This window comes from Lagopus muta, chromosome 6, assembly GCF_023343835.1.
Source record: "Lagopus muta isolate bLagMut1 chromosome 6, bLagMut1 primary, whole genome shotgun sequence".
NCBI lineage: Eukaryota > Metazoa > Chordata > Aves > Galliformes > Phasianidae > Lagopus > Lagopus muta.
The window spans coordinates 30,527,967-30,544,438 of record NC_064438.1 but is presented as its reverse complement, the minus strand read 5'-3'; the positions used below and the strand labels follow the sequence as shown (position 1 = coordinate 30,544,438).

Genomic DNA, 16,472 nt, shown 5'->3' with positions numbered 1-16,472 from the left:
AATAAACAGTGAGCAACTTGATGGAGATACGATTATTTCACCCTGTTTTGTTCTGATTTCCTTTAAGAATATGCAAATCTGCAAGTATTTATATGGCTCTTAGAATTTAAATTATGCAAAATCTTCTTTCTTAAAAGAAATACTTCTAAGTATTAGGAGCATCTTACTATCCTTTCAAAGCTCTTCCTTTTAGAAGCTTTGGTATATTCCTGTTGCTTATTATTTCAAGCCAAATAAGGAGCTTCAATCAAATTGTTCTAGACTGGTTTAGCACATTGTTTCATTATATAGGAGAAATGAAGCCATATAACAGATTATACTATATTGTAGAAAATTTGATGCTAGTGCACTGAGCTGATTTGCCAGCATTGTAATCCATGAGGAAATGAATACAGGCAACTACCCCATGCATTATCTAGAACAGCTGTTTCCGAAGTAGATTGAGATATTCATGTAAAGAATGTTTATTTTTTAACTAAGGATGTTAAAACTGTGAGATTTACAATTCTTTATTTAACTCATGTGCATCTCCCTGAATGTTTTTTCTTCTGCGTTCTCTAAAGTGCTGTGAATTTCTGGTTTTGTCTAACATTGCTGTTTTAAATTTGTATTAGAAGTCATTATCTTTAGCTACAAGTATTTTTGTTAAGGAAGTGTTTATCTGTTTTCAACATTATGCTGTACATAAATAGAAGACTGTCAAACATGTTAAAACACTTATTCAGCATTCCCAGTCTTGTATTACACGTGTGGAAGACAATTCCTTAAATATAACTCGTTTTATGGAGTAATACCTTTTCCTAAGCAGTCGGACTGTGGTCACAGACTTCCTTGTCACTTCTAAGGAAGACAGGAATCAATATAATCATAGTAAAGTCTTCGGAACACATTCCCTAAGCCCTATACTACTACTTAAATTTCTATTTGAAGTGAAGCATTGCTGGAGGTAAAGAGACTAAGAATTCATTATGTCCCTCAGGGATTGTTCTGGCAATTAATTATACTTGAGAACAGTGACAGAATGACATCTTCCCATCCAGCCACATCCTCACACTCTTTACAGTACTGGTGTGTAAAACCAAATATGTTCCACTATGTACGTACCCGCTCAAGTTCCTGGTATGAGGGTTTATAGCTGTGATGCTCGTGATGTTCCTCCTTCGTTTTCTGACTGGATTCCTTGTTTTCCCATTTAACATATGCTTTTTTACGGCTTAGTAATGGGCTTGGACGTGGGGATGGTGGGATGGGCTGGAGATAAGGATTTTCTAGAATCCTTTTCTCTTTCTTCTCCATTGACCTATGTGATACATCAGCAGCCAGCAGTGTGGAGTCTGTCTGTATACCTTTATGAACTACGGCTGGTTTCAATCTTACTGAGATTTTCTGAGCTGAGGAGCCCATGAGCATAATAGTTCGGTCCTTGCTGTCTTCACTGTGTTCTACTACTCCATTTGGAAATGTGAATGGTCCTTCTTCTTGTCCTATAGAATATATATGGTAAATTGAATCAAGAGGAGTTGTAGATTCCTAACACAAAGATACGTAAGTATCTACTTTATAGATTCCACATTGAAATTTTAGAATTGTACTAGTACAGCTGCTTCTTAATGTAACAACAGCAGTAAAAACAAGCATACCAAGACCTGCTTCTTACAAGATGGGAGAGTTAGGGAAAGCTGGCAACTCTTCATTTCGTGGCATTTAAGTTCTCATGAGAATCTGGCTGAAGACTTACTGAATTCTTGTGGAATTTGTGCACCTTACCTTATTTGGTGTGAGGAGAGGTCTCCTAGAAATTTATTCACCTAAGACTTGAACTGGAATGTTTAGTTATAGTTATTAGGCTGATAAAACTCTGTAACTAACTAACAAAACTCAAAACAGTGCAGTACAACTTATCTTTAAAATAAAAGAAACAACTTAAAAATTATCTAGATCTTTTGAGCTTTTTAATGTGACCTTTCCTCACCATGGAATTGCTCTTTAACTGCTACTGTGCAGAGGCTTGAAGCAAGAGCAGATGTTGGGCTGCTGTCTGCAACAGAAGTTTTGTGTCTTCTCTTGCACTCTATCACAATCAGGTCTTTGCATTGCTTGTGGCAATTCATTCCACAGTCTGTAAACAAATGAAAGTATACACAATTCAGTGTCTCTGTTGTGCTTAAGATAACTCCCACACTGAGTTTTCTGCCCAAGAAGCAGGGAAATGTTTGTGATCCCTACATGCATTACCTGAAACAACATAAACTAAGAAATCAGCTGTATTCCTTTGCTATACACCTCAAAGGCCTTTTCATTTTGAAAATATCAAATAGCAACATTCGGTTGCAACAGATTTCTGACTGTAGAGTTGCAGAGAAAGCAGATAACTGCATGAGGTGGAAAACCCTACAAAATACTTGAGTCTGATATACAGTTGTCACAGAGAGTTGATGTTCTCATTCATCAGAATAGAAGGGTCTGTTCCTCAACCCTCTGGATTCAGTGAAGATTTGCAAAGAATAGAACAGTTCATTCAGCTTTGCATTTCTTTTGGAGCATCAGTCTGTCATCTTAATTTTAAGTCAGCCTTCTCCTCCTTTAGGAGCCAGATTAAATAGGTCTACAACAATAAATCTTTTTTTTTTATTGTTTATTTTTTTCCTTTTTGTCATTCACCGTTAATTATAGATTAAATATAACAAAAGATAAAGATTCTTACCTTTGCATCTGAATCCTTGTTTAATTACTCCCCATAGCTGAAATTCAGACAAACAGAAAGAGTATTTATTTCTGCATGGTTTATACCTTCAGATATACAAATCCGCTAAAAGCTCCACTCAGTTCTGAAATCTGAGCACCAGCAGAATACTTTGTTTTTCTATTCTTTTAATGGTAAAATCAAAAACGAACCATCTACCTCTTTAGTATAAATATTCTGTTTAGCAGACAATATTTATATGTATGCTCCTTAATCACAAACAAAATAGCTTGACCTAGTCTCTAATGAATACATCAGCAGATCTGATAGCCCAAAGTAAAGCTGTGGAACTGGAGTAGATGGGGAATTTCATATCATCACTCTTGTTTGATCCCAGCTAAGCTAGGGAGCAGTAGGACTCAGTTTTACTAAATCTTCTTGTGCTAGGCAGGAATCATGTCACATCTGTACCAAACACGAGTTCATAAAATGATAGGATACCCTGAGTTGGAAGGGATTGACAAGGATCATTGACTCCGAATTCTTGCTCTGTATAGGACCACCCAGAATTCAAATCATATTTCTGACAGCATTGGCCAAATGAGGAGTCTATTCCAGCAAAGTGAAGAACCCTTTCCTAACACCTCAGCTGCCTGACTGCAGCTCCATGCCATTCCCTCAGGTCCTGTCACTGTCAACAGAGAGCAGAGATCCGCTGCTGCCCCTCTGAGGAGCTGCAGGCTGCCACGAGGCCTCTCCTCAGCTTCCTCTGCTCTGGGCTGAATAAACCAAGGGGCCTCAGGCACTCCACATTATCTGTTGCTTTCCAGACACTTTAGCTTTCTCATAGCCCTCCTTTGGATGGTCTCTAATAGCACAAATTCTAACAGCTCAGTGGAGTGGAAATCTCTGAATTTGGAAGTCTTGTCTAAGTGACATAGCCAAAAACAAGAAAGGAGCTGTGTTTAAGCACATAATACTACCATGAGGGGAATGTATGAAAGGGCACATTACATAGCTACATGGGCAGCAGCCTTGTTTTCTTTGTAGGTTCACTGATGTTTTGTATAGGTTTTTGTAGGTCACATGAGGTAATTATCTGATAAAAACAGGTATTTGTCCAGACAATACTAACATAATTTGCCTTCAATTAAAAAAAAAAAAAAAAAAAAAAAAAAAAAAAAAAAAAAAAAAAGAATAAAAAAGGAGAGCTTACAAATCCAGCACAGTTGTCACAGAAAGTAGGTCTTAGGTAAGTGGTCTCCTGAAAGTTGTGAGAAAAGCCAAGTCCTAATTTGGAATAGATTGAGCTAGCCCTCATAAAGTAAGCGGTTATTTCATCCCTGCTAATCAGACCTTCCCTGAAAATAAACAAGAAAAGTTGTTTGTGAAGCATCTGTTTTCTTAAAAGCAAAAGAATTAAACATACCTTTTCTTTACAGTTTATAATGGCAATATCTTAATTTATCAAAACCTACAGTGATATCAACAATTTTGTCAACTGCTCCCAAAGTTTACAGAAGCTTCTCTGCACATCATAATTTCAGCCTGTAAGGATAAATGAATAATCTGCATATGAGATGCAACTTCAAAACTATTTCTTAGTTTTATTGATATTATTATCAGTTTTATTTTTCCACGTTTTAAGGCGCTAAGAAGAACGTTCTTAATTTTTCCAAAATATATATTTGCCAATTCTCTGTTTTTGAGGGTCAGGTTCATTTTTTGAAAGTTATTCAGTGGTATACACTGTCATTCAAAAATATTCTATTTTTCTTTTATCTTTATTCTTCCTGCTACATCAACCACTGCTGTGAGCTCATTCACAAAACATCTGAATGATGCTTTTGTCAGTTATGTTTTTACTTTGCTGGTGAAGAGGATGATTTTACGATCCTAGTGATAGAAGAAGAGAAAACAAACAAGCCAGGGTTCATAAGCAGAACCGGGTGAAAGGAGATGTATGAGTACTCACGAGTCCTTAGCCATTACACAAAATGAGAATGGAAAACTGGCTGCTATCTTTTCAAATTCCTCTTGAGAAATGTAACCATCCTGATCATGGTCGTAATTTTTGAAGACAGACTGTATAAGATAATAATAGAATAGTTTATTACAAGGGTAGAAGCTTATTACATTCGCACTTCAGAAACTGTCCACAATATTTAGAGCATTCCTCTCCCACTTTCCCTCAATATCTATTAAATAATATAAGAGTTTTTATAATTTTTTTTTTCTTGAGTCTAAAGAAGCATTATGATTTCCTGATTCTTAGGAAAATGCAGATAGGTGATAGGTCAACACAGACACAACTGAATGGTTCACTACACAAGGCTAGCTCTTATTTACACAGTTCGCTCCAAAAGTAATGCCTCTATGTATTTCCATAGAAATTACAACAGATAGAAAGAGCACAATAGCACTATTTGATAGAACAAGTTCTCTGCTACAAAACCCTATTTCTAACTTGCTCACCACCATTAGCTATGCATTTTCATCAGCAGTGAACAGAAGCCTGCATGCCATGCTCGTAAAAATCTGCACAGCAGAGCCAACCCACTGTTTCACAGATGCTATGACAGTGCCACTGCTGATACACTCCACCCACCACCTCACTGTTCTTGCATCCCCTGTTTGGTCTGAATAAACATTCAGAAAGCATCAATGAATGTTAGTGGGTGCCATTTTTTCTACATGGGGGAAATCAGTGATACACCACCACTCCATATGCACTTCCATGTCAGATGCCACTCTGTGTGACATCTCTTCCATTGCCATCTGTCACTTGGCAACAAAATGTAACACAATGTTGACAGAAGGTTCAACATCTACTGCCATACCACCAGCATCCACCACTGATGTCAAGGGCCAACATAATAAAGTAGCAGGCATTACTTTCAGAGCGGACCTCATAGTTTCTCTTTAAGATCATCACTAAGGTCTACTTACACAACTTGTATTAATGTTTTCAATGATGGTCTCTCGACAAACCGCTGCAGCTGCCTGGTTTATTTGATCAGGTTAATGTTATGTGAGAATCAGTTATATGAAGACTTATTTCTACTTGTGGAATGACATTACTGACTGGGTTGGTCCTGGAGCAAGGAGCATATGTAGGACAAATTTAGAAATACACTCCAAAATAGTATGTATTTATCAAGGGATAACAAGAAAGTCTTTAGAAGAAAAAGAGATGATGCAGGAATGTGAAGAAAATCTTTACTTCTCTCCATGTTTCTGTTTTGAAATCAGTCACCAATAAAACTGATGACCCAAATGAGAAAAAAAAAAAAAAAAAGCAATGGCTGCTAGTAACAAAGCTGTTGAGAGGTCTGCTTTCAGATTCTACCAGTAACGTGATGTTGAAGACCCTGCTAGAGTGGGAATACCTGGCTGCTTGAAAGAATGACTCTGGAAGAATACAAATCAACTTTCACATTCCTGGCTGGCTTCTTAGTTATTTAAGGAATTTCCTCTCATACCTCACTGCTAATGCTGTTTGAAGGTAGCAGAAATATCCATTTTGTGCAGACAGAAGTGTTAACAAACTCAGCACAGTTTTGAATGTAGCAATAGCTTGTTTCTTTCTTTGCATCCTTTTGTACCCAGCAGTTAAGACTACAACTGAGATATAAGGTAAATGGTCCAACCATACTTACATCCACCATCCTCTGAACATGTTTGCTGACTGTTTTCGGATCAGGTTTTGGGGCTACTCCTGAGGCCCAGTCTGCCACTACTGGTGGTCTGGAAGGTGTCAAAGGCTACAATAAATTGAATGAAACTTTATTAGTACCACACTAAAATATTTTTGGTATTATACTTCTTTCAATTGTGACAATGGACTATGAAATAAAGGACTGCAGAAATGGCCTCTCTGACACAAAGTCATATTTTTCATAATTTTGTCATACTTCAACTTCCTTGAACTGTCTTTTCTTAAATTGTCACAATTCACTGAGTGCCCTATAAATTCACGATTTTTTCCAAAACAAAATCAAAAACTACAGCATAAAACTCACAAATTTGATCATTTGAATCGCAGAAGAATTCTTAACTTAAAAGAACCAGTATTGATTTTCAAGAGGAAGCCTGATGCCTCTGTACAAGTAACTGCATTTGTGTTTTTTAGGAAACCTGATACAGCATCAAGTCTCACATGCACTCTCCTTTATGTTTCATTATCAAACAAACATTTTTTTGCTGTAATGGATTTTGTTCAGTTTTGCTCCGTTTTCAGTTTTGCCGAAAATAAAATAAGATGGATGCAAGGGATATTAACTGCATTATTCATAAAGTTATTTTGTTAAGAATCTGGAAAGGTCCTTACAGCAGCTCGGTGACTTCTTGGCTCTCGTGCATATGAAAGTTCATAAATTTCATCTTCTGTGTAGTACAGATCAAGGGACAGCTGAAAATAAACAGAACATTAGCTTAATCCCAGAGCAGTTACTACTACTTGATTTACTTGTTCCTGGCCTGCATTCATATTTTTTGGTAGACTGGTGTTTCAAGTTTGCACCTAGGAAAAAGAAAACAAAACAACGCTGCACAGGTGTTGATCATGATTTGAAATGGATGCATTTCTAAGTTCCAGTCTGTTGTTGCCATTGTCTGGAAATCTGTAACATTAACATTGCAAGTGACTGTAAGCATCAGCGTGTTAGTAAGTAACCTGAAAAAAACCTGTTACTGCCATGATATATCGATAGTTTTTCACGCAATGTAATCACCAGCCCATGAAATTCAACATCAACTTTAATTCTCATGAAACTTGTGTGAACCAGGTTGAATCAAGAAGTGCATGAGGAGGATGAAAGATGGACATGTATATATTTAGTTAGAATTTAACTATCAGCTGCAGTTCTGCGGAGTGAGAAACATTATACTCAGATAAGTTCAGGAATTTGAAAAAGTTACCAAATTTACACCTTTGTTTATGGATGTGTCCTGCAAAATAGTATAGATAATAATGTATTGACTGGAAACAATTTCAAGCTGAGATTAAAAACTAGTAATGACAGTTTCTGAATATTTACATGAAAATAATCACGTTAGAAATGTGACTGAATAGAAAAGCCACAGGCAAATGCATCACAAGTTTCGCTCTGTGGCAAGTTTGAAGGACGTAAAATGTTGAAACACTATCTCCATAACAAAGTTATCCCAAAGTGTCAGTCAAGATGGTGACAGTCACATAAAATAAGAAATAAAATATACTGTTTAATCCAGATAACACATCAGACCATAGCCGAATAACATTACTCAACTTTTAGATGTGCAGCTTTCTTGTGAATAACTGAAAGAATTACTGGTATAGTAAAGTAATAATTTCAGATTCTTTCTTTCAGAAATCTAAATGTAGTTTCTGACACTCAAAAATTAGTTCAGTGTCAAGATACTTCTCTGAATAATTAACTAACGCGTTCAAGTGTCTCTTCAAACTGATTGCCTGTTGATAGGAAAGCAAAGGATACAGATTGTTGGGAAGAAAACAACAAAAAGCAAACAGGAACACTATGTGCCCAGGAATATTAGTTGATGGGAAACTCTTGTTTTAAAGTGAAGTAATTATTTTATGTCCTGTAATACATACTTACATGAAATTGTGGCCCTGATTGCTCCTTAAAAGAACAAATAATCTCAAGTGCACAAGCATGTGCATGTTATCTACCAGATTTTGCTGAAACAGAGCATGTAACCACAAACCAAAAGGAATGCTATCTAGCTTATCCAATCTGAGATGCTTGATAGGGACAAACAAAACTAAGAAACAAGAAAGGTAGAATTTCTATTTTAATAAAGAGATAGTACTTAAATTTAAAAGGAGAAGCAAAATCCATTTTGTAGCATGTGCTAGGTAGTGTTAGTGTTATTCCCAAGATAGCACTGACTAAAGATGACTAGAAGCATAATGAAACAACATGACAGATTTTTATGTCAGACAGTTTCACAAGTACCAGAAGAAACCTTGCTGGAAATGTGGCATGTTTAACCCTTTCTTGAGTAATCCCCTCCATATAAACTTCCCAAATTTATATATTTTACAGGAGGCAGCCTTATATGCAATCTTCTGCTTTCATAATGTAGCAAGGGAAACTTTCTACCTTTCTTCCTGCTTAGGCTCAGTTAGCAGAGGATTCAGAGCGTTTCATTAGGGAAAGATCAGAGATAGTGTATGCTATTGTCATGGAACAGAAATATGAATGTTTTCTTCTTTTATAGAAATAATTGGAAGCATACTGCTCGTGGCGTTTCTACCCTTGCTGCTTGGTAAATCAGCATCACTAGCTTTTTCTCCTCTTCTGCGACTGTAGACTTCCATAAGGAAAAAAATATAGAATCTTATAACATTAGGTATTTATAATTAATACAATTCTCTATTTAGTTCAGTTTGAGGCAATTGAAAATTATTTTAAATACTGAAGTATTTCTCTATTCCAATAGACTTACCGTAAGCAAATGAACAAGGTCCATATTAGCCTCCAGGGGAAGTGGCATTTCCTGGAGCTGTATTAGCTCATTTATGTGGTTATAGAGAGAGTACAGTTTGCATATGTTAATTTTTTTGTCCTCTAAGTAATCTGGCATAGCCTCATGAAGTGATATCAAGTCTTTCAGGTGGACCCCAAGGATTGGGATCTTAAAGTTAGTGCACTCATTATAAGCACGTCGATAACAGTCATAGTTTCTGCAAGATGAAAGCAGTTCTGTCATTTCATTAAACACCTAAAAATGAAAAGAAAATAGTCAAAAATAAAATAAAAATCAAACTGTCAAAATTCTTTCTGTTCTACTTATACGCCACAGTAATTTCCCATGTTATTCTTATGTAGTTTGTTCACAGCGGCTCCCAAAGTGGACTTTTTAAATGTAAATCTTTAGGCTCCACATGAAATCTAGTTATTCACCTCACTTAAATTAATAACCTATTAATGCCAGTCTGTAATGCCAGTTTTTCTACATTCCCTATTTAGACAATGGGAAAAAAAATACAACCCTCTAAAATCAAGGGGATGTGTCTGCAGATGTCGTGTCTCTGATCTTCCCAGAAGCAAGAGTCTTCACATTAAAATGTGAAATGTAATTCTCTGGCTCCCGAGTCACCAGTTGGAATTGCCACCTGAAACCCTATACTGTGCCATCATAATATGGCCGGAATTCCTACAATTCAGGGTGGCATGTCAGTGCTTTGAAGAAAAACTTTTCCTTGAAAAGAAGAAAGAAACATACACTGTACCTTGTTGTGAAAGCCAAATGAATCCCAAGTCTAGCAATACATATATAGCAATATGAATACCTTCCTTAATTCAAACTATACAGGCATAAAGCTGCATTTTAATATTATAAAGTGAATAGGACAATGTTTTACTGTGATTTGTAGAGTTCTTTGGTTGGTTGGTTTCTTTTTTGTTTTTGTTTTGTTTTTCTTTGTGGAAGTTCCTGCTTACTCACTAATTTTTAACCTTCAGAAATCAGTCCTTTAATTAAATTTCAAAGTAAACTTTAAACTGGTAAAGCCACTACTTATCAGCCTTTATTTTCAGAGTTTTTATTAATATTTCTATAAAATGATGCAAAATGTTTTCCAAATGATGAGTAAATGTGCATTCCTCATGGTGAGTAAATTTGTACAAGCAACAACAACAAAACAAGCCTTTAAAATAAGCTTGCTAAACTGGGTCAATGGATTTTAAGAAATGCAACTGTTATCAGTGGAAGGGGATATTTCTGCTCTATATTACAGATATGCATTGTTCATTAAACCTGTTCATTATACTCAGTGACCAAAGCAGGTTTGTTAGATGCCCATATGAATTCTTTCAGGAGCCAAGTGGGGTGTATTAGTCTCTTAAGAGCAAATGATTAAAGCCATTTAATTGCTTAAAAAATAAACCACAATAATAACGTTTTCTTAGTTTTAGTAGCTGGAATCTCAGCAAAATTATGACCATGTGCTTCTTATGGCTAAATTTGTTCAAGTCTGACTAGATAAAGTCTATCACAGGGAAAGATCAGATAAACAAAACTGGTCTTTCCAGTATTAAACTGCAGATGTCTATGTTTGTGTTTTATAGACTCAAGCTAGTCAGCGTTACTATGGACAGCAAAAGTTTTGTTCTCAGATGTTGTAGGAACTAATTGTCTGCTTTCACATTTGAATGCTATTCTGTACTTCTGTGTGCTTCTAAATGAAAACAGGTGTTTTCGTATCCAGATATTAAACAAAAACTTTAAAGTAGCTCTACAAATCTATGAAGGAGACATTGAAATTGTAGGAGTAACTGATGTTTGTAAAATGAAGTGACAAAAAAAACAGGAGTGAGGGAACTCTTCCTTTTTTTTCCATCTGCTCTATGTCATGTCTAACAAAGCAAACTTGTTTGCTTTTGTGTGAAGTGACCAAAAAAAGTTTAAATCTACACGATTCGTAAAAGTTACAATACCAACCTTAATTACATCATGAGGAACACATGAGCTTGTTTCCTTGAGTCTGGAAATGGAACTGTGACAGAGACCTCCTATCACTGCCATTAATGTATTGAAATTCTGCAATTGGTGAAGCTTCTGCGTTGACATACAAACAAATAGTATTCATTATTTAAAGCTGTTGTTGTTTTTAAAGTTGTACCATATGTACATCCAAATTCCGCATTTCCTCTATTATTCAGGACCAAAGTCTTAGAAGTTTTGTACCACAGTCTATTTGACTTCATTCACTCCAGTACTGAAATTGTGATTTTGGTGAGTGTAACATTTATTTGTTACTAAATAACAATAATTCCACATATACAGCAAGTCTTCAAAGGACTCCTCAGTATTTCTCCTTCTTCCCACAGTCTGCAACAGCACTGTCCAATTTCTTGTTTATGGTAACAGACGGATTAGTATGCAAAAAACATCAGTAGAAGGATAGCTTTGCTTCTATCACATGAAGCATAAGTAGAAGCAATTGTACTTATGGCCAAAATAATCACAGCAGTTCATACATTGGAATGACAGGCATTTTCAACTTGACACTTCACAAACTGATTTCAAGAATATATAAATCTCATTTTTCTGTGAAAATACTTCCTTCAGAATGAATAGGAGAAAACTGTAGAGACTGAAGATACTGTGTATGGGAACTGTTAGGTCACAGCCTGAACCAGTGATTGAGCACTTGGAGAAGTGACCAGCCTTGGGGGCACAGCTGCAAGCATTTCACTTGTGTGATCAGAAGGGGTGGACCCTCAGTCCCAAACCTCATTTAAGGGCTGGCAGCCACAAAGATGTTATCTCTACTTGGAGATTGCTTCCTTTGGGAGTTTCCTGCGGGCCCTGATCTTGGAAAGGGGTAAGTGATTCCTTCTTTATTATTGGACTGGCTGCTGATTTTCTTGGGTGCTCTGAAGCTGGTTAAAGGTAACTATAGTTGCTGCTGCCTATTCTTACATTGTAATATGTAAATACCTGCATAAGACCATAGCATGGCACAAGTATGCATACTGTATGTATGAAATAGGAGACCACTGCCAGCTTCTCTTTCTCAGTTGACAGCAGGGGCAAGGGGAAAAGAAATTAAGGGACTGTTTCAGAGAAAGTCAAAGTATCGTGTATCAAAACTTAACTGACCTGTGCAACGTGAATGAACTTGATAAATACTTCAGCTCGAAGCTGTGGTGTTGGTCTACTGAGAACCATTAGCTGCACCCACTGAGAGATACCATTGCAAAGAGCAATTGATCTTTCCATTGTTGGATTCTCTTTCACACAGCTATTCACAATGTAGCTCTGATAATCTGAGAACTTTTAAAAAAAAAAAAAAAATCATCTACCTCATGGTCTGTATGCAAATACAAATGAAATGCTGAAGAACAAGATAATTAGTGAACCATAAATGTTCATCGGTTTGAAACCTCTCCTTTGTTCTTTTCAAAGCAGAAAGCTCATAGTAATGGAATTAAAAGAATCTTTTCTTCATAATTTATATTGTATCATTGTACTGTGCATATCTCACAAGTCTCAACTGTCCCAGTGTCACTGGCTCAACAGAATCACTGAATTTAGTTCTCTATGAGGAAGATAATGCTTAAAATTTGGTTTAATCTGGTAATTCAGTGATAGTTTTAGATACATACGTTGTAACTATAGCACTTCTACATTAAACTATTCTAACCAAACAAAATGAGTTCTATCAGATTTACATAAAACTGAGATGAGATTTCTTAAGAAAAGAGGACTACAGATTCCTTAATATTTTGATGCACCTTGTGAAGTTTTCTTATTTAACCAAGTGACCTAAAATAGTCCAGGGAACCCCTGTATGTGACAAAGCATTGATATTTTCCTTGAAGCTGTTCTTCTCATTAAGATCAAAGAGAAGCAAATGTTTGTTTTCATAGATACAGTGTCTATCTGATTCCTTGATTATTATTATTATTTTTTAATTCTATTAGCAAGGATACACAAAGTGAATAATCAGAAAACATGATAGGATACTTGTATGTACACTTTTTATAATGGACAATAATATTGACATCTTAAAAACTTTCATAGCTATAATAGATGTGTTCTACATATGTATTATATTTCTTTGGTTTAAGAAAGACACTGAGTGGCATTGATCCTTAAGGAAATATCATAAATGGTAAAACTGTTATTTGTTTCTTGCTTGTTCTCCCTCTGCTTTAACTTTTTCCTTTCTTCATTTAATAAATAACACTAATAACACTTTTTAAAAGTCAGAGGTGGCAGCAGATACCTGAATTAATCCTCTTACTAAATGAAAAATGGGATAAATCATAAGAACAGTAAGAAAACAATAAGTAGAGCTGTCTCTAAGATTTCACAGCACTCATAGTTATTGTTTGAATTCTGAACTACATCCAGATTTGGCTGGATGTTGAAATTTAAGCAATTACACTGTACGATAATTATTCAATCTCATAGCAGTTTCAGTACAATTATGGTTTGGTTAGGTTATATTTTGTTCTCAGTAGCTCTCTTCTTCCAAAAATGATTTTTTTTTTCTAATGCTGAAAAAAAAATCATATCTAGTACTTCTTAAAACTTCCAGAAAACTTTGGTGCAAGAATTTATTAGACTGGTTAGATATAAGCAGATTATTAGCAGCTGATACAGTGAAGAAGTCCAGGTACTTAAATATTGCAACAGCCTGATATTGCAGTGACTAATTAAAAAGCCTCAAGAGCAAAGCAGAATCAGAATGAACAGCTTAGACAGCTTAGACTACCTGTTTTCTACAGCTTTATGTTGAAATGTTTTGCAGGTATGCTCATACTCGCAGTCAGTCCTTTGTGATTACTGCTCTCTGCACTTTCTTTGCTGCAAGATGCATAGTGTTTCATGGAAGTCTTTGCTAAATGCCATATATATTTTGAGGATCAGCTATTCCTCTCTGACTTTCAAATGACTGAGTAGTTATTCCAATGACTGATAACATTGCAGGCTATTTAAAATCTTTCTTCTAGTATTTGCTGCCAAGTTAGAATTAGGAAAGGATTCTGTGGCTTCACATATCATGAATACACTGTATGAAGAGTTAAAGATAGAACTTCTTACTAATGCACATTGTTTTCTGATCTGAGGTTTAAGAAGTTTCAATTTACACCAAAATGTATGCATGTAATAGTTGGAATCCCATGACAAATTTGAAACTGACTGCAATCATACCTGTGTTACTCAATAATTTTATGTCTGCACAAAGGTTTGAAAGTGCTAGGAGTTATGACCTTTGAATGTTAGTATTATCTACAGGCAGCAGTTTATGCAGAGAAGCACTTATCTGCTGCATGAGAATATTGCATTGCTGTTTCCTACTGTCACTGGAAGTTGGCTTTCTAGGAGATCTCCAGGCTTCCTTCATCCCCCTCGAGCCTGACTGCTGATCTGAGCCAGAGGATACTGCTTGTTTCTGCATGCAATTACACCACCACTTCTAGTAGAAAATTATTATTTGGAAGAAGTTCAGGTAGTTTCTTCCACTTCCCCAAAGGCCCCCTCCCTCAAACTATTGTGTAGTTACCTAAGATTTTCTATACTTGCACCCTCTCTGAACTGACTACAGCAAAAAGGAAGGTAGTCAGATAATAAGTAGTCAGCCAATAAGTATCACTGTCCAGTTTCAGTCTAGTAAAACAAAAATAATATGGACAAAGACACAGGCACGTAAGTCCACACTAGCTTCATTGTTAGCAAAGAAATGGATAAAATTTTAGCTCACAGCACTACCAATCTTGGTAATAGTTGGAGATGGTGGTTTGGGTATAGAACAAACTAAGGAATATTTTCAGTGCAGAGCATGCATCAGTGTCCTCTGCACAACATGATAGCTTAGTCATAGTGAAACAAGCTGAGCTGTGCTTGTTCTACTTGACCTCGGGGCCAAAGAAACAAGCCTTACCTACTTCATTTATTTTTACTGATACACAGGTAAGCTTTCCCATCTGGCTCTGTAGCTGACCTTGATTTTTTTTGCCAGCTCTCCACCACAATCATTTTGTCAGTTTGTCAAAGTGCTTGCACCTCAGGGTTAAACCTGTAATGATACCTCTCTCCCATCTTTACTACCTCCTTCCTGCCTCTATTTAAAATAAAATAAAACACTTACTGATATTCTTCTGAAGGACTTAAATTCAAGATAGGTAAGATGGTCTGACAGCTCTTCTGGCTCAAGGTGATCAAAAAGGAGTGAAACTTTCCGTTTCTTACTGCTGTTAGCCTTTACACGTTGTGTCAGCTTTCTAGACCAGTCCCTGGAATTTCTTTTAGAGAAATTTTAAGAGAGAATTATCTGAAGTTACCATCTGAAGGTGAAACTTCTTAATTGAAAACTTGCATTATTTTCATGCTTTACTGCATTAAAAAGTTACTATTTGGATTTCTAAACAGCAAGCATCTTTCATAAATCACAGACTACATGACAAAATATTTTCTGTAAGCATTTATGTTGCATCTAAATACAGTACAACAACATTACTAAGCAAGACAAGATCGCATACTGCACTTTCAGAATTGCTCTCCCTGGCTCTGATCTACTGAACATAAAATATTCCCTTTAATAGTCCTTAACATATCTCACTGACACTTGTACCTCCTCTACTACTCAATCAAAATGCACTCTTTTCTCTCACTGACTGAGTAAGTAAGGCTCCCTGGATATAATAATGCTTAACTAGCATAGAAAATCAGTACAAAGTCTAGAAAACAGTCCAGTTCAACTTAGCCCATTCTTGAAAGGCATTCTGTTCTTCTATGTATAATGTATTAATGCTTTGCTAACAATTAATAACATAGAACTTATTGTAGACTAAAACTAACTCATTATGGTATCCTTATCCTGTTATACTAGAGAGAGTTATATTTAAATAAAGGAAATTCAGAGCAAAACTTTGTTTTGCAACTATATTGGAACTTTGGCACTCACATTTGAGTTGTGTCGATTAGACGACAGTGCAACTCCTCACCATTAGCTTTAACCAGTTCTTGAAATGCCTCCATGGTTGTTGATAGTTTAGAGTCCATTTTGAACATAATCCAAAACTCTGTAATCCAATACCTATTATAAATGGAAAAAAAAAAAATTATTTTGCTTTACCATGAGTAAGGCTGAAATTTAGATAACTGCTCATGTTCATGATTTGATTTCTTTTTGACCAACTTTGGGAGATAATCATTGTTCTTTAAATGCTATTGTTAGGGTACTTTTAATCTTTTATAAGATTAAAAAAAAAAAAAATAGTTCTATATAAAATTGAACTATAGAACTTGCAATAATTCAAAATTA

The 16,472-nt window shown here is 35.8% G+C and overlaps 1 protein-coding gene across 8 annotated transcripts in view; it reads right to left on the bottom strand.

The window, feature by feature from the left end:
- RASGRP1 (RAS guanyl releasing protein 1) overlaps positions 1–16,472 on the bottom strand; it is a 42,121-nt gene that overhangs the window by 6,914 nt on the left and 18,735 nt on the right. For 7 of the 8 annotated variants that reach the window (XR_007377558.1, XM_048947658.1, XM_048947659.1 and 4 more), the window contains 12 exons: positions 16,113–16,244; positions 15,297–15,450; positions 12,299–12,472; positions 11,135–11,251; positions 9,137–9,412; positions 7,014–7,094; positions 6,343–6,447; positions 4,659–4,768; positions 3,900–4,044; positions 2,705–2,741; positions 1,973–2,119; positions 1,105–1,484 (listed from right to left, as the gene is read on the bottom strand). Coding sequence is in view for 7 of the 8 variants with exons in the window: in XM_048947658.1 (XP_048803615.1) it covers positions 1,105–1,484; positions 1,973–2,119; positions 2,705–2,741; positions 3,900–4,044; positions 4,659–4,768; positions 6,343–6,447; positions 7,014–7,094; positions 9,137–9,412; positions 11,135–11,251; positions 12,299–12,472; positions 15,297–15,450; positions 16,113–16,244 (1,858 nt within the window). In the remaining variant the exon portion in view is untranslated. The remainder of the gene's footprint in view (positions 1–1,104; positions 1,485–1,972; positions 2,120–2,704; positions 2,742–3,899; positions 4,045–4,658; positions 4,769–6,342; positions 6,448–7,013; positions 7,095–9,136; positions 9,413–11,134; positions 11,252–12,298; positions 12,473–15,296; positions 15,451–16,112; positions 16,245–16,472) is intronic. The other variant, XM_048947661.1, reaches the window with a different exon arrangement.